Source organism: Bufo bufo, chromosome 3, assembly GCF_905171765.1.
Source record: "Bufo bufo chromosome 3, aBufBuf1.1, whole genome shotgun sequence".
In the NCBI taxonomy this organism is placed as follows: Eukaryota; Metazoa; Chordata; class Amphibia; order Anura; family Bufonidae; genus Bufo; species Bufo bufo.
In genome coordinates this window covers 373,518,971-373,545,361 of record NC_053391.1, presented here as the reverse complement: position 1 = coordinate 373,545,361, position 26,391 = coordinate 373,518,971, and the positions used below count along the sequence as shown (strand labels likewise).

General features: G+C 42.2%; 1 protein-coding gene across 1 annotated transcript; it reads left to right on the top strand.

Moving 5' to 3' along the window:
- Positions 1-7: 7 nt before the first annotated feature.
- On the top strand, positions 8-24,701 carry TUBD1 (tubulin delta 1). Its single transcript, XM_040424670.1, has 9 exons — positions 8-123; positions 6,054-6,244; positions 6,325-6,472; positions 9,641-9,857; positions 13,140-13,371; positions 13,970-14,134; positions 17,327-17,455; positions 18,319-18,502; positions 24,482-24,701. The coding sequence occupies exons 2-9, from the start codon at positions 6,076-6,078 to the stop codon at positions 24,582-24,584; spliced, it is 1,347 nt and encodes a 448-aa protein (XP_040280604.1). The 5' UTR covers positions 8-123; positions 6,054-6,075; the 3' UTR covers positions 24,585-24,701.
- The last annotated feature ends 1,690 nt before the right edge of the window (positions 24,702-26,391 follow it).

The window sequence follows — 26,391 nt, the reverse complement described above, 5'->3', positions numbered from 1 at the left end:
GCTGCAGACAATATTCTGGTTGCGAACAAACACACGACATGGCAAACCGTTTAAACGGCTACAAGCGCCTGTATTTCAGAGAAGCCGGAGATGTAATGTGCCATAGACAGGAGCCTGATTCAGGTATTGTGTGCCGTCTTTTTGGCTGGATTTCTGCTCACTGGTTTTAATGCATTTCTGTGTGGTTTAACCTTTCATTTGTACGGTTTTCACACACAGCCTCTTTTATCACTAATCCTCCGAGGACTAGTTACTCAGTACTTTGTATAACCGCTGAAGGCATTCTGCACTCCCGTTTAGATTCTTTACACTTCCTTGCAATGCAGAAATAATAATATTTCAGCCATATTTATCAATCTTTTGTAAACCAGTCAGATTCCACCTTTCATTTTTCACAGCTCCTTTGGAAAATAAAAGGTGGAAGCTGATTGGCTGCTATGGGCAACTAAGCCAGTTCTACTTTACACCAGTTTGATAAATCTCCCCCAGTGTTCCACATAAAGGCTGGTGTAAAGTATAGACAGTGACACACATTGCCATGCAGTAGACTTCATTTTTCAGTAACAGAACATACAGGTGAAACTTGAAAAAATTAGAATATCGTGCAAAAGTCCATTTATTTCAGTAATGCAAATTAAAAGGAATTGCATTAATGCAGCTTAAAATTAGAATTTTGCAAAAAAGGTTCAATATTCTAGGCTCAAAGGGTCACACTCTAGTCAGCTAATTAATCCATACCCCCTGAGCAAAGGGTACCTCAAAATTGTGACTGTGGGGTTTCATAAGCTGTAAGCCATAATCATCCAAATTATAACAAAGGCTTGAAATATCTTTCTTGCATGTAATGAGTCTATCTCATATGTTATGGCTACTTTCACACCTGCGTTAGGTGCGGATCCGTCTGGTATCTGCACAGACGGATCCGCACCTATAATGCAAACGCTTGTATCCGTTCAGAACGGATCCGTTTGCATTACCGTGAACAAAAAAATAAAATGTTTATTTTTGGTTCATGATAATGCAAACGGATCCGTTTTGACTTACCCTGAAAGTCAATGGGAGGCAGATCCGTTTTCAATTTCACCATATTGTGTCCGTGAAAACGGATCCGTCCCCATTGACTTGCATTGTAAGTCAGGACGGATCCGTTTGGCTCCGCATCGTCAGGCGGACATCAAAACGCTGGTGTCCGCCTCCAGAGCGGAACGGAGCCAAACTGATGCATTCTGAACGGATCCTTATCCATTCAAAATGCTTTGGGGCTAATCTGATCCGTTTTGGGCCGCTTGTGAGAGCCCTGAAACGGATCTTACAAGTGGACCCAGAAACGCCAGTGTGAAAGTAGCCTTAGGGCTCTTTCACACCTGCGTTATTGTCTTCCGGCATAGAGTTCCGTCGTCGGGGCTCTATGCCGGAAGAATCCTGATCAGGATTATCCTAATGCATTCTGAATGGAGAGTAATCCGTTCAGGATGTCTTCAGTTCCGGTACGGAACGTTTGTTGGCCGGAGAAAATACCGCAGCATGCTGCGCTTTTTGCTCCGGCCAAAAATCCGGAACACTTGCCGCAAGGCCGGATCCGGAATTAATGCCCATTGGAAGGCATTGATCCGGATCCGGCCTTAAGCTAAACGTCGTTTCGGCGCATTGCCGGAGCCGACATTTAGCTTTTTCAGAGTGGTTACCATGGCTGCCGGGACGCTAAAGTCCTGACAGCCATGGTAAGTGTAGCGGGGGAGCAGTGTACTTACCGTCCGTGCGGCTCCCCGGGCGCTCCAGAGTGACGTCAGGGCGCCCCAAGCGCATGGATCACGTGATCGCATGGATCACGTCATCCATGCGCATGGGGCGCTCTGACGTCATTCTGGAGCGCCCGGGGAGCCGCACGGACTGTAAGTATACCGCTCCCCGCTCCTACTATGGCAACCAGGACTTTAATAGCGTCCTGGGTGCCATAGTAACACTGAAAGCATTTGGAAGACGGTTCCGTCTTCAAATGCTTTCAGTACACTTGCGTTTTTCCGGATCCGGCAGGCACCTCCGGCAACGGAAGTGCATGCCGGATCCCAACAACGCAAGTGTGAAAGAGGCCTTAGGCTACTTTCATACCTGCGTTCAGGTGTCCGCTCGTGAGCTCCGTTTGAAGGGGCTCACAAGCGGCCCTGAACGCAGCCGTCCGGCCCTAATGCATTCTCAGTGGAGGCGGATCCACTGAGAATGCATCCGCCTGCCAGCGTTCAGCCTCCGCTCAGTGAGCGGACACCTGAATGCTGCTTGCAGCGTTCGGGTGTCCGCCTGGCCGTGCGGAGGCGAGCGGATCCGTCCAGACTTATAATGGAAGTCAATGGGGACGGATCCGCTTGAAGATGACACAATATGGCTCAATCTTCAAGCGTATACGTTCCCCATTGACTTTCAATGTAAAGTCTGAACGGATCCGCTCCGGCTACTTTCACACTTAGAAATTTTTCTAAGTTATAATGCAGACGGATCCGTTCTGAACGGATGCAAACGTCTGCATTATAGGAGCGGATCCGTCTGATGAAACATCAGACGGACCCGCTCCGAACGCTAGTGTGAAAGTAGCCTTAGACAATCGCCCAAAAAATAAACTATGGCTCTCAGACTATGGAGACACTAAAACATAATTAATTTTTTTGTTTCAAAAATGTTATTGTATTAACTGTGAAAAAAAACAAAAAAGTAGACATATTAGGTATCACCAATGTCGCGCGACAATTTTTATAATGGCAGTCTATGGTGTTGCGCTGCGACGCGACAGTCGCAAAAAATCTATTCGAGATGGATTTTTCTGCGACTGTCGCGTCACAGCATTTTGCAGTTGGACACCATAGACTGCCATTATGCAACATTGGTGCAACAAAATGTCGCACAACAAATGTTGCAGTGTAGTTGTGTCCTATCTGTCGCATGACAAATGTCGTCGTGTAGACATAGCCTTACATCACAAAAAGTGTAATAGCAAGTGATTAAAAAGTCATATGCACCCCAAAATAGTGCCAATTAAACCGTCATCTCATCCCACAAAAAATTAGACCCTACCTAAGACAATCGCCCAAAATTTTTTAAAAAAACTATGGCTCTCAGAATATGGAGACACTAAAACGTGTTTTTTTTTTTTGTTTAAAAAATGCTGTTATTGTGTAAAACTTAAATAAATAAAAAGTATACATATTAGGTATTGCTGCGTCCGTAACAACCTGCTGTATAAAAATATCACATGAACTAACCCCTCAGGTGAACACTGCAAAAAAAATAAAAAAATTTTTTTGTCACCTTACATCACAAAAAGTGTAATACTAAACGATCAAAAAGTCATATGCACCCCAAAATCATACCAATCAAACCGTCATCTCATACCGAAAAAAATGAGCTTCTACATAAGACAGTCGCCCATAAAAAAAAAAAACGGAACAACGGATCTGTGAAAAACAGACCACAAAATACTTAAAAAGCCATACGGTCGTGTGAAAGAGGCCTAATATAGAACAACCAAAAATCAAATGTACCCTAAAATAGTACCAACAAAACTGCCACCTTATCCTGTAGTTTCCAAAATGGGGTCTTTTTTTGGAGTTTCTACTCTAGGGGTGCATCAGGAGGGCTTCAAATGTGACATGGCAACTTAATATTATCCCAGTGAAATCTGGCCTCCAAAAACCATATGGCGTTCTTTTCCTTCTGCGCCCTGCTGTGTGCCCGTACAGAGGTTTACGACCACATATGGGGTGTCTCTGTAAACTACAGAATCAGGGCAATAAATATTGAGTTTTGTTTGGCTGTTAACCCTTGCTTTGTTACTGGAAAAAATTGAAAATCTGCCAAAAAAGTGAAATTCTGAAATTTCATCTACATTTTCCTTTAATTCTTGTGGAACACCTAAAGGTTTAACAAAGTTTTGTAAAATCAGTTTTGAATACCTTGAGGGGTGTAGTTTCTAAAATGGGGTCATTTTTGGGTGGTTTCTATTATGTAAGCCTCGCAAAGTGACTTCAGACCTGAACTGGTCCTTTAAAAAGTGGGTTTTGGAAACTTCTAAGCCTTCTAACGTCCCCAAAAAATAAAATGGCATTCACAAGATGATTCAAACATGAAGTAGACATATGGAAAATGTAAAGTACCGGTAATAACTATTATAGGGTTGTTTCGATACCAAAATTTTGATTCGGTTTCGATACCTTAAAAAAGTATTGCGATACTAGATACTATTCTGTACCACACGAAAAAAATAAAATGACAAAAAAAATCTGCGTGCATTCCGCATTTTATGTAACGTCTGGCCGATAATCAAACAGTCCTATCCTATTTTTTGGGGGGACAAGGTGACTAAAAAAAATGGCAAATCATGCAGTTTTTCTTTTTCTTTTTTTTTTTTTCTTTTACGGCGTTCACCGCATAGGAGATATTTTTTTAAATTTTAATAGTTTGTACTTTTAGGTGATATATTTTATTTATTTATTGCTTATATATTTTATATGTAAAATTGGGAAAGGGTGTGATTTATACTTTATTTTTATTTTTTTTACAGTTTATTTAATAACTATTTCCCCCTTAGGGGCTAGAACCTGGGGTGTTTTCATCCCTTGTCTATTTACCCTAATAGAGCTCTATTAGGGTGAATTGGACTTCACACTCTTCCTGCTGCCCTGTGCATAGTACACACAGCAGCAGGGAGCTGACTATGGCAGCCAGGGCTTCAGTAGCATCCTGGCTGCCATGGTAACTGATCCTCTATTACTGCGCACCGCGATCTGCCGCAATTAACCCCCTCAGGTCCTGAGGGGTTAATTGTGGCAGATCACGGCGCGCAGTAATAGAGGCCAGTTATGGGATATGGCCGGCACATGCAGGCTACGTTTGTATTCAGGCATATTAACTATATTCATTGGTGGCGCAGTGGCCACAGCCCCTTCCTTCTACTCCCCCTCTTCTAAGTATTATATTAATTAATCATTGGTGGAAGTGGCCCCAGGGTTGGCAGCTTCTGATTGGAGCCCCAGCAGTGTAATCTCGGGGCTCCGATCGGTTACCATGGCAGCTAGGATGCTACTCAAGCCCTGGCTGCCATAGTCGGCTCCCTGCTGCTATGTGTACTATGCACAGAGCAGCAGGAAGAGTGTGAGATCCTATTCACCATAATAGAGCTCTATTAGGGTGAATAGGACAAGGGTCCTATAACTATTAGCCTCCTCCCTAAGGAGGCTAATAGTTATTAAATAAAAAGTAAAAAGATATTTTTTTTTTTTATATATATCGCATATCGCACATGCTCAAAAATATATTGCAATATAGATTTTAGGCCATATCGCCTACCCCTAGGTGCCACTGCCGCCAATGAGGAGGAGGTGAGGGGACTCTGTGGTCACCGCCACCAATGTTTTAACTACTCGGAAGGGGGGGGGCAGGGCGCACTGCGCCACCAATGATGACTAACGTTTAATATACAACTACAGCCGGCGGCAGATACACATTGCCGGCACCCTGCAATCCGCGGCAGTTAACCCCTCAGCTGCGGCAACTCGCCACTCCATTCGCCCGTTGTGCCCCCCCCTTTCATTTTTCCCGGCTTGTATGCTAATGAATAGCATCGGTATAGGGAGGAGGAGACTTCCCTGTTTCTCAATGGGCGTCTCCTCCCTGGCTGTAGTGCTGTTCTATCACAGCAGAGAGCGTCACAGCCTGGCTGTGACGCTCTCCGCTGTGATTGGACAGCGCTACAGTAGGGGTCCATTCACACGTCCGTAAGTGTTTTGCGGATCCACGGACATCCGCACATCGCTGGCACTTAATAGAAAATGCAATTGCGGACTAGTATAGGACATGTTCTATTTTTTCCGGGAACGGAATTGCGGACCGCAATTCCGTTCCGCAAAATGCGGAACAGAATTGCGGACGTGTGAATGGACCCTTAGGTGGCATGGAGCAGATTTAGAATGAACTTAACCCATTGAAGGTTACAAAATGCAGAACAGCTACTCATGACATGTTAGAATACTTAGGACTGGACAACTTTTATATTTCTTCCCATGCAGATAAAAACTGGATCACTTGGACATGTCTCTCATTACAGTACAATTGGGGCAGTGTGGCAATCAAATTGGCTACGAGTTATTTGATGTCATAAGTAATGATTTCCACAGCAATGGACTGTGCTCCAGGAAGGAGAATGAGCTCTATCAAGCAGCATGTAAGGAGAGATTCTTTGATGAGGCTGAATCTGGAGGTATGCATTCTTCTATCCGTTTAACTGCTATGACTGTCTTTGGTTTACTGTAGTGTCATTGTATTATTTTTCTTTTATAGACTTTGTAAGCCGGGCAGTGCTTCTTGACATGGAACCCAAAGTCATTTCTCAAACCTTTTCAATGGCAGCCAATTCTGGTAAATGGATGTATAATAAGAAGTCACAATTTTGCCAGAAGCAGGGATCAGGGAATAACTGGGCAAATGGGTAAGAAGTACTTATTGAAGCACTTGGGTTAAACTATTATTTTGATCTCTTTTGGATGTTTCACAGAAAGTGTTTTTGTTTGTGGCAGGTATTCCCTGATGCTATTTTCCCTTTAAAACAGTATTCCCATTTTAGGATTTATGGCGTAGTAACATGATAGATGCAGATGCCTCCTGTCTCCAGAACGGAGGTCCCCCGACCTCCATCCTGTGACAAGGTATGCTTGCTATCTGTTTTCAGAACTCCCGTAAATGTGAATGGAGAGAACTAGACATGCAAGGAAACTTCTTCATACACAGCAGATGAAATGGGGGAATACCATTCCGGAGATAGATGCAGGTCCCAGGTATGGGACCTTCATCTTTCACGTAATTATGGAATATCCTGTGGACATGCCATAAATGTCTGAAATGGTGAAACTCCTTTAAAGCGGACCTTTCATGGTTTTTGTTTATTCTAGATAAATACCTTTACTTGCAGTGTACTCCCCGCTGATGCTGCCACGTAGCCAGTTTTTTTTTTTTGTTGTTTTTTTTTAAATATCACTCCTGCGTTATTCTCCCTGGCTGTGATACTCTCCGCTGTGATTGGACCGTGGCACAGCCAGGGAGAAGGAGACGCCCATTGAGAAACCTTGGTGTCTCCTCCTCCCTGGCTGTGCCGCGATACAATCACAGCAGAGAGCTGCACAGCCAGGGAGAAAACAAAAGCTCAACTTCTCACTGGCTGTGCAGATCTCCGCTCTGATTGGATCGTGGCACAGCCAGGGAGAAGGAGACGCCCATTGAGAAACCCTGGCGTCTCCTCCTACCTGTACCGATGCTCAGTATTAACATACTGAGTGGGAAAAATACAGGGGGCATAGCGGAGCGCAGGAGCGATATTTAAAAAAAAAAAAAAAAAACATTCAGGGTACCTCGCAAGTAAAGGTATTTATCTAGAATAAAACAAGTAGAAATGGGATGGTTCCTTATCAGTCTTTTAATAATCAGTAATTTTGTTGGTCTTGAATTCTCAGAAGGAGAAACCTTCTTGTTAAAGAGCACTTTTTCTAAAATCGACGGCTTTTTCTAAAATCAACACCTTATACTGTAGTTCACCTTGAGCAGATGCTATCACGTAATAAAAAATAAATAAATTGGCCCCTCTGTTGCGCCGCGATGCCTCCCTCCCCTCTCTATTCTCGCACCTAATATGCTAAGCACTAGCATCGGTATGGGGAGGAGGAGACCTCTTCTCAGTGGGCGTCTCCCTCTCCCTGCTGCGGACTGCTTCACAGCCAAGGAGAAATCAAGCTTTTCTCACGAGAACAGGCTATGTAAGCAAGAACTATGCTTGCTTACCCAGCCTGTTTTTCTTGAGATTTACCAAATCTCGCAAGAACAGCTCGCCATCTCCCTGGCTGTGAAGTGACTGGACAACTTCACAGCCAGGAAGAAGGAGACGCCCATTGACAAGCGGTCTCCTCCTCCCCATACCGATGCTAGTACTTAGCATATTAGGCACGAGAACAGAGCAGGGGGGCAATGCGGCGCAATAGAGGGGCCAATTTAAAAGCGCAATAGCATCTGCTCAAGGTATTGATTTTTCTAAAAAAAATCTGGTGACAAGTGCTCTTTAAAGGTAGATTTACATGGCCCGATTGTCGGAAACGAACAATTCCAATGTCCTGCAAACGCTCATTCCGGACAATCTGCCTGTCTACATGTGCCGACAATCGCCCAATGAACAAGCAAAACGCTTGTTCATTGGGTGATCCTGTCGGTCATGCAGGCACATCAAGATTCTGTCTAAACATCGATCTGATGCCTAGAAACAAAGCAGCTGTACGGAGACGAGGGATCGCAATCCTCATACTGTGAAGGAGATCGCTGCATGTAAACGTCTCCTTTACTAAATGAGCAGCTGTCTGTCAGGAAGGAATGTTTCCTGCCCGACAATCGGCTGCTCCTCGGCCAGTGTAAACCCTCCACATGACAACAGATTTGTTACAGAAATTTTAAAGACTGAAAATCTGTTCCTTACATCTGAATGGGCTTGTTTCAAATATGTGGAATCACAGAAATTTATGAAACAAATTTTCCAGATGCATAGATATCTTATTCACCTGTCATATTGTGGAGGAGCTGGTCTTTTATTAGGCCAATCAACTCTGCCCCAATAACTCTGATTTATTAAAGGGGTTTTCCAACCACCGGCAGTGAACACGTCAATAGGATATGCCATCAGTGCCTTATTAAGCTGGCTCAGCCACCACTTTATTCATTGCTCATGCAGTGAGAAGGAACAGGAGACATTTTTCACCAATTTTATAGGTAGAAAATGGGTGATAAAGGTATTCTAGTAAGTCATCCCCTATCCATAGGATAGGACATAATTATTAGATTGGTGGGGTTCCTAACACTGGGACCCCCCCACTGATCGTGAGAACCAAGGCTTTGTACCCCTGAAAAGAACAGAGTGGCTGGTCGAGCATGTGCACTGCTCCTCAATTCCTCTCTATGGGGGCTGCTGGAAATCTTTGTCAGTCCCATAGAGATGAATGGAGCGGCAGTGCACCTGCTCGACTGCTGCTCCGTTCATTTTAGGGGGCCTCACAGGGTACGAGCCCCCCATTCTTATGATCAGTTGGGTTCCCATCAGTAGGACCCCCACTAATCTAATAGTTATCCTCTATCCTGCACTCCAGAATTCTGTCTTCAAAGAGCCACAAAATAGGGCTTTTGTGACTCTTTGAGGTTACTTGCGCAGAAATTTTGCAAACTTTTGCATTTTTCTTCACCTTTTACTCCAGTTTTGAAAAGTAGGTGTGGTTAGCTATGCTAATGCAGATTTCTGAATGGGACTTAGTCGTAAAAGAAATTCCCAAAGCCCCTCCAGTAGGGGGGTTAGTAAATAGAACTGGAGTAGTCTTTCTAGACTGAATTGTTAGGTTTAAAGATGCACCAAATTTAACAAGCATGTAGCATAAAGTACTCCAACGCAGACTCAAGCAACAATGACTTCAAATATTCCCCTCATGATAAGTTCCCCCCTATATGTTGAAGCATAGGACAAAGGAAAATGTACCATAAAGGATTTGGATTTTATATTTGCTTTGAATGGGTGTGTTATCTGCTGGAAGGTGATGACTTACGTTTTTTTTCCCCCCCCTAATACCTAACATAGTTACTATGTACATGGACCGAAGCATAAGGACTTTATCATGAACTTGGTTAGAAAGGAAGCAGAAAAATGTGATCGACTGGGTGGTTTCCTCACAATTATGAGTATGGCAGGTGGCACCGGCTCTGGTATGGGAACCTTCATCACAGGATGCTTACGTGATGTCTATCCCAATTCCCTATTACTCAATGAGGTTATTTGGCCTTATGGAACAGGAGAGGTAAATATGTTTTACAAGCTTTCACGTATCAAAGTGAAAAAGAATGCCTTAGTCCACACTTAGGACAAATGATGGAGATTCTCAACTTCCAAGAGCATATACTTCATTTATTTTATTGTACTGTTTTACAAGTTGTTGGTTGTTCTATTCTGTAAACTGCCTGTAGGAGGTGAAGAAGAATATTCCCCCTATTAAATCAACCAAACTATGTGAACAAATATCACCTCTAAAATGTTAACATACAATGATCTCCACATTGCCTATATGCAAAGAATGGATCTAATAAAGCTAGCATTTAGATTGTGTGGGCCAGTCCTCAGGCTGTCTCCAAAAGGGAATTACACGGATATGTGGGTGTATTTGTATAAAGGAGCAGTCCAATATGAAGTATGGACTTTACTCAATGACTCAACATCGTTCTCCTATGTTGATTTAGCCTTGTTTGCACAAATTTACTTTACTCTCGGCTTAATGTGCAGGTTGGTATCACAGCCAAATAGTTTTCTGATTAAATGGGTTACCCCTTGAAAAGTATTACTATGCAGTGAATATGGCATTTTCAAATGAAATATTATTGCAATATACATGCATTAAAATTACCATTCGTTTTTTATGTACAATAATTTTCGTCTCTTAGTGCCACCTGCTGTTCATCCTTCTGATCCACTTTTTCAGCAATTCAGAGGTGGACTAACACGCTCAGTAGCCACCATGCTCTCTTCCTCCTCTCACTACTGGTGTAGTGATCTCACAGAGAAGCATCCTATTTAGAATTTTTTTTCCAGCTTCCCATTTCATTGTATGCAATCGTAAATGGTGCCATTAGAAAGTACAACTTGTCCTGCAAAAAAAAACACTCATATGGCTATGTGAATTCAGAAAATAAAAATAAAAGTTATGGCTTTGGGAAGGCTGGGAGTAAAAAACATAATGGACTGGTCTTTTCTGCATTAAAAAAAATGGGGGTTGGGGGCTTCTTAGTAGTTATTAACCCCTTTCAGCAGTCCCCCCTTCAGTGAATGGGGGACTGCTGAAAGGGGTTAACTACAGTGAACGTCCTAGCCGTCTGGGCAACCCGACAGATCATCCTAACCTATGGTCAGCCTAATTTAAGATTAAGCAAACCCCCCAACTATAAACTAATCACAGAAGTTGGAACACATCAACCCCCCTTGCACTTGTTCCGCTACTTGCAGGCTGCGCAGGCATGAGTTCAGAACTTCAGTCACTTGGGTCCGCAATTCTGTTCTGCGGTGCGTGATCCCACGCCGCAGAACAGAATTGTAGACTGAAGTGACTGAAGTTCTGAACTCATGCCCGCGCAGCCTGCAAGTAGCGGAACAAGTACAAGGGGGGTTGGGGGATGATCTGTGGGATTGCCCAGACTGCTAGGAGTAGCCTAATAAAAAATAAATAAAAAAAATAATAATCCCACCAGCATAAATATTCGGGCACTGGACCAAACATCCGGGGTTCCAGCCCTGAATGTTTTGACCTAACGACGCCCCTGTGGTGAGAGTTAGATTAGTGAGGATGTGACGGCCACGGACCCCATGAGCAGATCCCAGTCCTGTTGTCACTGAAGAGATGGCCGGACTGCTCAGACTGATACCCGAGAGGGTCTGGCAGCACTCTCAATAAACAGTAGTCTAGTCTTGTATGACTGGCTATACCTGTTCACTTGGATGATAAGTAGCTTTTTCAGGCAATTCCCAGAATTTTTTAAATATTTTTAGTGGTTTCCAATTTCCTGCAGGCACAATTTGTATCTGTTCAGTGTATCTCAAAATAGCTGCACCTCTCCCAGCTATATCTCACTGCTGATATTATTTCATGCTACTATTTTATTATGTGGTAGTATATGAATATTATATATGCTCTCAGCTGAGAAGTGGATGCAGTTGTGTCCAGTCGGGCAACAGAGGCTTCATCAGGAACCCTTTGAAGATGTGAACATAGCCTTACAGAGCATTTCCTAGACTGAACAAAGTGAAAAAAAACCTGACATGGCATTTTTTAAGAAATGCTGTGTGTGAAACGAAGGGGCCGTTCACGTGTCGTTTTGTGCAGGCATCATTTGGAGAGCATTCCAAGGCAAAAAGCTGGAATTCGCCTACCCTTGTTTTGATATTTTTTGTTTAACTGAGGGGCCGCTCTGCCTTTCACACAGCTGTGCTTCATGGCCATCACCACGCCAAGAAAGGAAATGTCCTTTTTTTTGCGCGCGGTCAGAGTCATAATCTGCGACCTCCCATTACAAACAATGGGAAGCGGATGCTGCATGGCCGCCTGGCAGCTTTTTACTGTGTAATCCACGGCAAATTATAACTGTACAAAACACCATGTGAACAGCCCCTAAGGCAGCTTGTTTCTTTAATGAGAATGTGTCATTAGAAAATAACCTATTGTTTAAATTAGGTTTTTATGTTAGGGTACTTTCACACTAGCGTTTTTCTTTTCCGGCGCTGAGTTCCGTCCTAGGGGCTCAAATCCGGAAAAGAACTGATCAGTTTTATCCCCATGCATTCTGAATGGAGAGTCCGTCCTTCAGGATGCATCAGGATGTCTTCAGTTCAGTCTTTTTGACTGATCAGGCTTTTCAGAAAACCGTAGCATGTTGTATTTTTACCTCCGGCCAAAAATCCGGAACACTTTGACTGAACGCCAGATCCGGCCTTTTTCCCATTGACTTATCTGTCACTCTAATCCTGCCTGTAATGATATCACCTCTGTCTATAGATAAGACAGGATCCACTATTGACAATAGATGATTGTCAGAGCTTATCTGTTCCTTCCTTGTACAATGACTGCTGCACAGGTCACAGAGCATGCCTAGAAAACTGTCCCATAGTCAATTAGGCTCCCTCCTGACCATTGTGTCTATGGACCATGTGGCTGCCATAAAGCAATTTTCTAAATGCTGTTAAGAACAGCTCAGGCAAGATGTCTGCCTCCATAATGATGTTCAAGAAATAGAATCAAAAAAATCTGTACTCAGAAAATAAAAACAGATTAGAAAAAACAGCATTTAAAGTGTTACTATCTGGTTTTAATTGGCTGAAAAAGATTGGTGACATATTTCCTTTAAGCTATTTTTCAAGACAACTTGTTATTACTGTAACTGGTCAGATATGCATGGTTGGTGTATTATACATTTTCCATATTTTTTTTGTACAAACATCAGATACTATGGATGAACTCAAGCTCTTATGATTTGATAACTGTCTATAATGTATTTTTTTAAATTAATTTCATTCAGCTCCTTCCACTTCTCACCCCTAGGTTATTGTTCAGAACTACAACGCCATTTTAACACTCTCCCACCTCTATCAATCATCTGATGCTCTGTTGGTTCATGAGAATGACATTATTCACAAGGTCTGCTCTCAGTGCATGAACATCAAGCAGATCTCTTTCCGGGACGTAAATAAAGTCATTGCACACCAGCTTGGCAGTGTGTTTCAGCCAGCATACACGGCAGACGGGGCCTCACACTACAGTAGAAATCCTCTTGGTATGATACATTGCTATATATATGTGCAATTATGGAATATGAACTATGTGGCCACAATCCTAGATCGTAAAGTAACACCAATCTCCAGAGAGATCTAACCTAATCAGACTCGCTTTGCTTCCATGGAAAAAAAATATTCATAGCCCCCTTTAGGCCATTGTGTGGAGAACAGTTTAGATCAAGGTTGGTGGAGGTCCTAAGAAAAAGAAATGGTGAGGACCCTTTCATAAAGTTATAATGCCATGTAATACATAGCTGACTTGCCATCGGTGACACTCCCTTAGAGATCCTGTGACCACATAATGCAGTACAGTCTGCAGACAGCATGTTATAGAGCAGGAAGAGCTGAGCAGATTATAGTTAACATTTTAGACACTAGGTACGTAGTTGTGGTCTTTAAACATTTTTGACCTACTAAATGAAGACTTTATTACATTTCATATAATGAATTAGAAATTCATACAGACTGGAGCAAATTATTTATCGCTATTTTATGATGTTAAATACTGAAAGTCACATTATACAAAATCCCTTTAAAAATAATGCATTCTTGTTTTCGTCAGGTTTACTAATGCATGAGTTTTCCCTTTCATCCCAGGGGAACTGATGGAGAGTCTGGTTCCACACCCGGAATTCAAGATGTTAGGTCTTCGTAACATTCCTCAGATGTCTGAACACTCCCTGGCGTATAGCACATTTACTTGGCATGGTCTCATCAAACATCTGAGACAAATGCTCATTGCTAATGCAAAAATGGACGAAGGTGAGAGCAGTCGTGTAGGAGAGCTTAAAATGAATACCGATAACTATGCAGCTTGAATATGTGTTCTTGTAAGCTACTTAGACTTATTTATGTTGGATATTCCTCTGGTGGCTTTGGCCAGTTCAGTGGAAAAATACTCCTACATACAGTAAAGAAGCATCTTTACTGGCATATAGTGTGGTCACAGCACCCACAGTCCGGGCTCCACCAAAATATACGACAACTCCCATACTAGAACAGACACTTCTCAGTGTTGGTGTCTTCGGCTAGACATGCAGTTGGCTCTTTTTAATGATATTTCGTCTGTTTTAGGTCATCTTAAATTTTCTGGGGAGAGCCCAAAAAAATAATCGGTTGTTAAATAGCTGAGGACGGGTGTGTGAAAAGACCTATGTCCCCAGTATCAAGTTCAGTGTGAGGGTATGTTCATATTACATATTTTTGCGCATGGGTTTCAGCACTAATCCGGGCCCAAAAGCTGCCCTGGAGCTGCCTCCCATTATTTTCAATGGGAGGCCAAGCATTTACGTACAGTTCTCCAGACCATGCCTAGAATGTACATGTCCATTCCTGGCGTGGACACCTCAGAAAACTGCGGCGAGAGCCTGCTCATGGGTTAGCTCCATTCAGAGGAGTTAAAACGGGATCGGAACCGCAGGATCCAAAAGGAAAAACTACGGCAGAAACTGCAGCCGGATACGTGGCAGATTATGTCAGTCATGTGACTATACCCTTAGTAAAAAGATGGTAAATTCCTTTAATTGCTGTTATTATTTGTATGCAAATTAAGTAGATCTCAAGGTAGTTCCCGATGCAGCAGAATATTTCTGCTGCAAATCCATGCGATTCTACAGCAAAAATCTACATGTATTACATCACCTATACATTGACGGGGTGAATTACGCAGTGATAATCTGCGACATTACCATAAACGCATGGTGTGGATTTGAAATTCTGCAGCATCTACATTTTTCCAAATTGAACATTTCCACTACATATGGACAGCGTTTTCAAAAGCACGTCCATATGTATTTTACTGTAATTCCTGTGAATTTATTGTACAAACCCTCACTGCAAGCCCACCCTGTCTGGATTTACCCTAGGAATGCTTTGCAATAACTATATTTTTAAATGAGGCATGTGTACAATCCTTGGAAAAATGTCACTCATTTATATAAAGTATTCTGCACAATGTAGCATGTAGTCATGAATGAGTCATGCTGACAAGCTTGTTTACTTTCAAGTAGTCGTATAAAGGGACACTATCATATTTTTTTTGTTATCACATATTAACAACCTATATGTGAATATTCGGTGTTATCATTTTTTTAATTGTATTATTTATTTCTTTTTATTAAAAATGGGTGGATGGTTTTGTGGATATCATTTGTATACTCACTCAATGTCTTCTACTTCCTGCCCTGGCTCTTAAACTTTCTTCTCTTATTAGCACAGTAAACAGCTTGACTTTCACAGTCAGACCATTCACTGTGGCCAGAGAGGGAAAGGGGATGAGTGACTCAATTAGAGCATCACACATCACACTGATAAGTGCGGTGCTCTTCTGAAGACATCTTTATCTAGGCCTATCAGGAGAACAATAGAGCTATCATACTGTTAGGCCGAATGCACGCGGCCGAGAGCGGTCCGTGGTATGCTGGGCTGGATTCCTGTTCAGAGCAGGAGCACACGGCGTCATTGGTTGCTATGACGCCGTGTGCTTCATGCTGCCGCTGCACTACAGTAATACACTCGTGTGCATTCGGCCTTATCCAGTAAAATGACAGTGGGTTCCCTATCCGTATATCTATATCTGCTATGGAAGGACAATATATTGTATTTAATTTTCAATGGTACAGTAACACCAAAATGAAAAAAAAAAAAAATCTACAAAATATAATTGTTTTCTATAAATATTGAGTTTAAAAAAAATACCCCTTTCTGATGGAAATGTCCGTTTTACGAGTACAACCAAAGCTCAACTGCACAGTGGCAGCCAGAAACGCATAATAATCACCTGTCCTTGTTTTCAACACTCACCGCCAAGTTCCAACCTACATGTGCTATGTACATGATATCTTAATGCATAATAGGTAGTCATGTAAATGGCACTTCCAACTAGCTGTAACCTAGAGCAATTTTTTGAACGTTTCAGTCCTTTATGCAAGACTTTTAAAAGGGCCATACACCGGCTCGGACTGGCCCACAGGGGTACAGGGGAATCCCCCAATGGGCCCTTGAGCAAGGTGGGCCCCTAGTCTCCCACCCCCTACACAAGTGGCACATAACACAGTAGACTTACTGCACTACATACATATATTCAATGTACAGCACCTCAACCAGTCTATGTTCATATAAAAAACTTGTTAAATTATTTATTATTTTTGAATGTATCCGTATGGTGGGCCCCCAAAATAAATTTTACTGGTGGGCCCTAGGTACCCCTGTCCGACACTGGCCATACACCTCGACCAAATGTGCAAGTGTTCCCAACAGAAAGAGGGGATGAACCGGTACCAGACAGTGGCAGCTTATCTCCCCTGAGATTAGACATATTGAAATGGATTAGACACATTGAAATCCAATTTGCCCAACCCTTCTCTCCCTCAAAACCATTGGGGTAGTCCCATACACTTTAGGCTACTTTCACACTAGCGTTCGGAGCGGGTCCATCTGCATTATAACTTAGAAAAATTTCTAAGTGTGAAAGTAGCCTGAGCGGATCCGTTCAGACTTTACATTGAAAGTCAATGGGGGACGGATCCGCTTGAAGATTGAGCCATATAGTGTCATCTTCAAGCGGATCCGTCCCCATTGACTTCCATTATAAGTCTGGACAGATCCGCTCGCCTCCGCACGGCCAGGCGGACACCCGAACGCTGCAAGCAGCGTTCAGGTGTCCGCTGGCGGAGCGGAGGCTGAACGCTGGCAGGCGGATGCATTCTCAGTGGATCCGCCTCCACTGAGAATGCATTAGGGCTGGACGGCTGCGTTCGGGGCCGCTCGTGAGCCCCTTCAAACGGAGCTCACGAGCGGACACCTGAACGCAGGTGTGAAAGTAGCCTTATTTGGTCATTCAGTCCTGCCTTTATCATTTTGTTTGGCCAACCTTCATAGCCATCTTCGCTTGTGGGGATTTTATCAATATAGGAAAGGTCTGATCTGATTACCTGACCGTTGTTATTCGTTTAGGCATCAACTGGCAAGTTCAGCTCCCATCCGACATAGCTACAGGAAGAAACTCTTTGACAGCAGAATTCAATAAATCTGTAGCAAACCTTGCTATATTCCGTGGAAAAGATATTGAAGGCGCTTCTCCCGGTAAGTCTAGTCACGTCATTACAGCACCACATTTATGTAATAAGCCACAAATAGAATAGTGGACATTTTCCAACCTTGGACATTTATGGCATATAAACAAACTATTATTATTATTATTTATTATTATTCGAGCGCCATTCATTCCATAGCGCTGTACATATGAGAAGAGGTATACATACATAATACAGACAATTGCACTAATCAGAAACAAGCTATACCACATAGGTCTGACAGACGAGGGTTCCTCAGCTTGCTCAGCTGTTTCTGTAACTCCCATAGACTTTAAGGAGCCAAGTACAGCTGATGCCATCTCTCCACTAAAGGTCCCTTTACACTGCTCAACTGAGCAGATGATTGTCGGGGAGGAAGCTTTCCTTCCCAGCAAGTGCCTGCTCATCAGAGAAGGAAACCGCTGCATTTACATGCAGAGATCACCTTCACAGTATGGGAAGGAGTAATCGCTAGTGCCATTGCTTGTCCCAATACATAATCATTGTTTGCCGGCAGCAGAGACTGTTTAGATGGCACGATCTGCTGCCGGCAAACGAGGATTTAGATGACTGCATGAACGATCCTATAGTAAAACGCTTGTTCATTGGGTAACCAGCGACACCCTTACACAGGCAGATTATCGCTAATCAGTCTCCAACTGATGGTACCGGCTTCTCCCTGCATCAGCATGGGAACAGAGATCAGGAGACCCCCATTTTCTCAATTCAGACTATTAAATAATACATGACTCAAGGTGTCATAGCCTTACAGTGCTACAGGCACTACTGAGCATTAAAAGGCAATATGGGACAAAGGAAACACAGTAGTGCCACGTATGTCATTGACTATTGCTTTACCCATCTGATTTCCAGAAGGCTTCAGAGATCCGGCATTGTATACTTCCTGGTTGTCACCAGATGATTCATTTACAATATGGAAGACACCAAGAGCGTTCAATAAATATGAGAAATCTGCCACTTTAATGAGCAATAGTCAAAGTCTATTGAAGCCTTTGGACAGCATTGTTGGAAAAGCATGGAATATGTTTGCTTCAAAGTAAGAACTTCTTGTAGCTTTATTTTTATTATATGTCTTTTCATATTTTGTGTTGGACAACAAGAACGCACAAACTAACCTGCAGTACAAAGTTCTTTTATTGGCAACCTGCATAGGGAAAAGTGAAAGTACATTTACTGTAACAGTAGTTCTATCACTGTCTTACAGTGTCACAGGTTGAAGAGCTGTTCCTACAGCCACTGAACAGGGTTAGATTTAAAGGGGTTGATAATTAAAAATCTCAGACAATCCATACAATTGCTTAAAATAAAAAAACAATCTTATACTTACCGCTTTCTCTAGTGTCGTTATCTACAGCGCTGGCCCAGTACTGCAGCGGGAACCTGCTGGAATCCCGCATATGACTGCTGCAGCTAATCACTGTCCTCAGCGTCCTAGTACTAAGAACAGTGATTGGCTGCAGCAGGACACTGTGTATACCTACATGTCATTGTGCGTTGGTGGTGTGCACAGTGACGTGCAGGTGTACAGAATGTCATCGGAATTTCTAGCCACAGGAGAATCAGCAGAGGGCGCCACCAGAGAGGAAAATGTAATGTACTTAATTTGAAATGCTTTGTTTATTGCATTATAATAAGTTTCTTAGGATAACACAGATAACACTGTTTGGTAGATACTGTAAAGAAGTTGTGCAGTTAACCCCTTAGTGACCGCTGTAAAAAGGTGTATTAATGGTCACTAAGGGGGTTAAAATACTGTTTTCTAACAGCAATGGGCTAGCACAATCAAAAAGAGATTTATCAAGATGTTAGCAACTCTCAGTGCAGGGACTAGAACTTTCAAGGATACCTGCACATATTGCATATTATGGGTGGATATTAACCCCTTAAGGACTCAGCCCTATTTCACCTTAAGGACTTGGCCATTTTTGCAAATCTGACCAGTGTCACTTTAAGTGCTGATAACTTTAAAACGACTTGACTTATCCAGGCCATTCTGAGACTGTTTTTTCGTCACATTGTACTTCATGACACTGGTAAAATGAAGTCAAAAAAATAAATTTTTATTTATAAAAATTTCTCTACTTCTATAATACATAGTAATACCTCCAAAAATAGTTATTACTTTACATTCCCCATATGTCTACTTCATGTTTGGATCATTTTGGGAATGATATTTTATTTTTTGGGGATCTTACAAGGCTTAGAAGTTTCGAAGCAAATCTTGAAATTTTTCAGAAATTTTCAAAAACCCAATTTTTAGGGACCAGTTCAGGTCTGAAGTCACTTTGCGAGGCTTTCATAATAGAAACCACCCAAAATAACCCCATTCTATAAACTACACCCCTCAAGGTATTCAAAACTGATTTTACAAACTTTGTTAACCCTTTAGGTGTTCCGCAAGAATTAATGGAAAATAGAGATACAATTTCAAATTTTTGGCAGATTTTCCATTTTAATAATTTTTTTCCAGTTACAAAGCAAGGGTTAACAGCCAAACCAAACTCAATATTTATGGCCCTGATTTTGTAGTTTACAGAAACACCCCATATGTGGTCGTAAACCGCTGTACGGGCACACGGTAGGGCGCAGAAGGAAAGGAATGCCATACGGTTTTTGGAAGGCAGGTTTTGCTGGACTGTTTTTATTTTTTTTACACCATGTCCCATTTGAAGCCCCCCTGATGCACCCCTAGAGTAGAAACTCCAAAAAAGTGACCCCATTTTAGAAACTACGGGATAGGGTGGCAGTATTGTTGGTACTAGTTTAGGGTACCGTTTTGGCACCGTTTTTATTTTTTGTTATTTACAACTTTCGTCTGACAGGTTAGATCATGTGATATTTTTATAGACCAGGTTGTCACGGACGCTGCGATACCTAATATTTTTTTTATTTTTTTTTAATGTAAGTTTTACACAATGATTTTTGAAGCAAAAAAATACATGTTTTAGTGTTTCCATAGTCTGTGAGAGCCATAATTTTTTCAGTTTATGGGCGATTACCTTGGGTAGGGTATGATTTTTGCGGGATGAAATGACTGTTTTATTGGCACTATATTGGAGTGCGTGTGACTTTTTGATCGCTTGCTATTACACTGGGTTCAGACCTGAGCGTATTTGATATGCGCGTTTAACGCGTGTTTTTGGTGCGCGTTTTTGTCCATAGTCAACGCGCGTATTACGCGCTTGACAGCAGTGTCCTATGGCCGCAAACGCGCGACAAAACGCCCCAAAGAAGCTCAAGAACTTGTTTATGCGTCGGGCGTTTTTCAGCACGTTCGAACGCGCTGTAAAACGCGAAAATGTGAACCAGTCCCATAGGGAAGCATTGGTTTGCATCGGTTATGCATTTTACAGCGCGTTCGAACGCGCTGTAAAATGCGCAAGTGTGAACTTAGGGTAACACTTTTTGTGATGTATGGTGACAAAAAATTGTTTATTTAGCACAGTTTTTATTTTTTACGGTGTTCATCTGAGGGGTTAGGTCATGTGATATTTTTATAGAGCCGGTCGATACAGACGCGGCGATACCTAATATGTATACTTTTTATTTTATTTATGTAAGTTTTACACAATAACAGCTTTTTTAAAACAAAAAAAATGATGTTATAGTGTCTCCATATTCTGAGCCATAGTTTTTTTTTTATTTTTTGGGCGATTGTCTCAGGTAGGGGCTCATTTTTTGCGGTATGAGGTGACTGTTAGATTGGTACTATGTTGGTGGGCAAACGCCTTTTTGATCGCTCGCTGTTGTATTTTTTGTGATGTAAGGTGACAAAAAAATGGTTTATTTAGCACAGTTTTTTGTTTTTTTTTACGGTGTTCATCTGAGGGGTTAGGTCATGTGATATGTTTATAGAGCCGGTCGATACGGACACGGCGATACCTAATATGTATACTTTTTTTTTTTGGGGGGGACTTTATTTTTTCAGCTTTTTTTTTTTTCACTTTTTTTTTGTCCCACTTTGGGACTTGAACTTTTGGGGGTCTAATCCCTTCTGTATTGGAATGCATTGGCTGTATGAGTAATACTGTGTGTATTACTCATACAGCTTCCGGCCTGTGAGATCCAGGGGGCTGGATCTCACAGGCTCATCACCAGAAGGCAGCGCTGATGCCTAAGGAAGGCATCGCGCTGCCTTCCATGCCATCGGGTCCCCCCTACAGCCGCATGGGGACCCGATGGCACCACCCGCCTTCGCCGCAACCGCAGGTAAAAGCCGCAAACCGCAGGTCTGAATTGACCTGCGGTTTGCTGCGATCGCCGTTGCGGGGGGTCACATGACCCCCCCCTCCCTGCATTGTGACAGGATACCCGCTGAATGATTTCAGCGGACATCCTGTTCCGATTAACCCCCGCCGCGCCGCAATGTAGTTTTAAAGTTAGGACGTACCGGTACGTCCTGGGTCCTTAAGGACTCGGCAAACATGGCGTACCGGTACGTCGTAAGTCCTTAAGGGGTTAAAGCAAAACTTCGTGGCACTCTGCTATGATAGTTGCTTCCCACCCCGTTCACAGTTCATGTGGTTGCAGAAATGGTGAGTTTTATTGGTAAATGCGACTGTACAAAATGCGACGTTTCGGCCACACACGGCCTTTTTCAAACTACAGCAGAAAAATAAAACAAATGATAATCAAACAGAATATGCCATGGCAGTGGTGGTATATATACATAGTAGGTTACAAAATTCAACATAACAGATGGTTCCGGAAGATCTGGATCCCAGGATTGAAGTCAAGCTGGGTCCAAGAATGGAATCCAGGACGGAATCATAGAACAGTGTTAAGGAAAACCATAACGAAAAAAAATTGTCCAATCAAATGTAATCAATTATATAATGCATGGTAAGTATTATGATAGATGTGTAAGTGTGGAATTGTCAATCACATTCAGGGTGTGGTTGTGATTTAGTACCTTTTGTATTTTATCTGTCACTAGTTTTGTTAGGTCTCCCGTGAGTTTGTGATAGACAGTATCGTCATTCAATTGGCAGTATATCTCTTCTGTGTATTTGTTTGCACCACCCTTGTCCGCTGGTTTGAAAATCAGTTCCTTCCGCTTAAGAAGGGAGGAGAGGGCTTGTCTCTGTACATTATCAAGGTTATGTCTAAACCTATATTGACAATTAGCTAGTTGTTTTTTTTTTATTGTGCCAAATCCCGTTGCACTAGGGAAATGAACGTTTCAATGGCTGGTTGGTTTTTAGGGGGGCATGAAATGACTTTTATTGCGTAAACCAAGGTCACGGATAGAGACCTGTGCTCTTGGTTGAGTGATGTCCCTGTGTACAGTACCCATATCACTGGAGAAGTGAACCTTTAAACAAATGTTCCTAAAAAGTCTTTGTACATCTGGGTCAAGCTGAAATGTATCTAGCTGACCTGATGGACAGTATGAGAGTCCCTTCTCAAGTAAGGAAATTTCCGCCAGTCCCAGGGTGTAAGAAGATATATTAACTACCAGTGACTCTACCTGGGATCTCGTAGTGATGTTCGAGCTACCGCGTGTCGTGACGTTGAGTCCTTCTCTTTGTCCTCTTCTCCCTCGTGTGCGTCTGGGTTCTTCCGGTCCGGTTTGTGAGTGAGTATCGCTGTTTGATCCGGATAGGGAGAATCTCTGGAGAGAGTGCGTTGTTTGGACTGGCCTGGACGAGTGGTACTGAGGTCTGGCCACTTGTAGACACGGTTAAACCTGTAGTCCTCAGTGTCCCGGAGGAATTTATTCCTCTTGGTAGCCTCTATTTCCTTGCGATGTTGTAGGAGAGTCGAGTTGATTTTTTTTCTTTCAGTTGATGGTAGTCTTCTGTGGAGAGGATGGCTTTCAGTTGTTCGATTTTACATTGATTTTGGTCTTCGTTTTAAGGATGGCGTCTTGTAAATAGGAGAGAGTTAATGCCATTAGATCAAAAGAGCATTTATTTAAAATCTGCTAAAAATTTTCGCAGAATTCCATATTATCCTTGAAAAACCTTGGTCTAGTGCGTATCCGTAGACCTCGAGGTGTACGTTGTACTTTCAAGTATTCCGCTAGTGTTAACTGTGTAATTCATAGTTCAAGAGTCTGCGGGATTCTCGCTCTAGGTCCCTCGACTTGAACTCAGAAGGCGGAGTCTGGAGAAATTCTCCCGAGAGGTTGACCTGGGATAACAACATGGAAATTTCTTACTGTTTGAATGACAGAGTCCCACTGTCCATGGTTGTGGCAGGTGCTCTACTCAGTCCGGGAGGGGTGGATACATTATCTGCTAAAAAGATGACATCTTCAAAATCTTATTTACACGGTGTGGTACGGATTTTGAAATCTTGTGCTTATTTTCCATGGTGGATTTTACCCTTTGCAATGCAAAGGGTGAAATTGGGGGTAGATCTGTGACGAAATCCGCTTATAACACGTGAATTTTTGTCCCGTGCATTCATTGCAGAAACGCAGCAAAATCCTCATTAAAATCCATGTGAGATTTAAATATATTCTCGTGTGCATGTAACCCAATAGTTAAAGGGGTTAATATCCAGGAAATAATATTGATGACCTATCGTCTAAAAAAAGGTCATCAATATAAGATTAGCGGGGATCCGGCACCCAGGAACCCTGCCGATCGACTGTTAGAGGAGGCCAGCACTCTGTGAGCGCTGCGTCCTCTTTCAAGGCCATGTGACGTCAACATACATCGGTCACATGGCCTAGTTGCAGCTCAGCCCCATTGAAGTAAATGGGGCTAAGCTGCAATACCAAGCACAGCCACTGTACTATGTACGGCGCTGTGCTTGGTGAGCTGGCTGAGCTCACCAGAGCTCCGATGAGCACAGCAGCTCCCTGAAACAACTGATTGGCCGGGGTGCTGGGACTAGGACCCCCGCCGATGTGATAATGATGACCTATCCTAGCATTGCATTGAGCTATACACAGAAATAAAGATCAGTGGCTACAATGAGAACACCTAAAGCATTAAGAAGGTTTTAATATTGTTTTGGTAGGAGTTCTCCAGTAAAGTAAATTATTATTTTTTTTCTGTTTCAGAGCATATGTTCACCAATACACAAAATATGGCATTGAAGAAGAAGATTTCTTGCAGAGCTTCTCCATGCTTGAACAAATCATCTCCAGTTACTCCACTTTATGAGTACAGTATTTATTCTAATGACCGTAACTTTGTTTTGCACAATCGGCTGTTCCAGTAAAAAAAAAAGCACCTTTTTATGAAACATGTATATATTTATAATAAATCTTATTTATTCTTCCTTTGCTTTTTTTTTTTTGTGTGTGTGTAAGACCTTTGCCTAATTTTGTTAGCTTTGTATATTAGCCATTTTTACTTCTCATCAGTGATCACACAGCTATAATCCATATGCTCTTATCCAATACAGTAAGTCAAATTGGTTATTCCATGACTAATGTAAAAAATGAAAATCGGACATCATATAATACACGACAGTCTCTTTCTAACAAAGCTAGAACCAGCCCTGTACCTCACATGGATCCAGAGATCTCCCCATTCATTGCTCTGCTAGATTTATATCAAGCTGACAGCTCAAGGGGAGGGTCTTTTCTGCTGAAGCTCAGGGGCGTGTCCATGGTCTCCATATCACAGCTCAGGAAGTAGTTGAAGGATGAAACTGAGCATGTGCAGCCTTCTCAGTGAGCAGGGCAAAGAAATAAGATAAAGACAAACAGCAGATGGTGCTATACAGATAGACTTCAGTGAATAACTCAGTGGCTATACAAAAATTTGAATTACTGGTTTGAAAACTGTAGAATATTTTTCATGGGACAACCCCTTCAAAGCGACCCTCCAAGATATGGCTGCAAATTGCATATATTAGTTGCTCTGGTCTCTTGAACACATCCCTGACAATATTGTTTTAGGTTTCTGCTCCCCTTCCCCCTCCGCCCCCTTTGCAGACACCATGTTTGATCCCTCTTTCTTTCCGCAGAGTGGGCAGTGAGCCTTGGCAAGATGATGTAATGAACTTTTCACCACCCGTTCTTTCACCTTTCTTGCATCCCCTGTGCGCCCTTAATATGCATTGCAAATGCTTCTTCATCAGATGATTGATTACATCTTTCATGCTGACAGCAGATCACCCTGTGTAAACAGAGATGTGCTGCAGACAAAGAATCTGGACCAGGGCCTCAGCCTCGTGTAGAAGGGCCTTTACAGTATCATTGGATGAGTCCACTATTGTCAGTTGGCCTAACAGACAATCTATTTCTCCCTACTCTCCTGTAACAGACAAGGAAGAGAACGATCAGGCGAATTTAATTTTTTTCTCCCTTTTTGTTCTCACGGTATATAAACCAGAACTAGCATGTGTGTGAGGGAGTCAGGAGAAGTAGTGTTATGGATGAATGTTTGGCTGACAGCTATGGAAGGTAAGTTTACATACCTTTGCAGAATTTATGATTTCTTAACCATTGTTCAGAGAATATGAATATTAACACAAAAACTTTTCTTTCACTCATGGTTAGTGGTTGGCTGAAGCCATTTATTGTCAAACAACTGTGTTTACTCTTTGAAAATCATAATCACAACACAAACTACCCAAATGATCCTGGTCAAAAGTTTACATACCCCAGTTCTTAATACAGTGTATTGTGCTTTTTCATAGATATATAACATTTATATTTAAATATAATTATAGTTGATTTGATTATATATAAGAGGCCATATTGTAATATATTCACAATTTTTGCATGTATTTTTAAAGTTGGCCAAAATAGGTTCATGGAAAGGACACTGTTCATAAGGTTTCTTCTCTATAGATGTACCAGTTTCAGAAGTCATTCTTGTCTCCTTATAGATTTATGACTGAGATAAGGATATTCTCTAGACGTATCTGGTACTAATTACCCCAGTTGATGTCTATTGGTGAAGCAGATAATCTGTGGTGTCTGTATACACATATAATGAACCTTATATATTTTTTTTT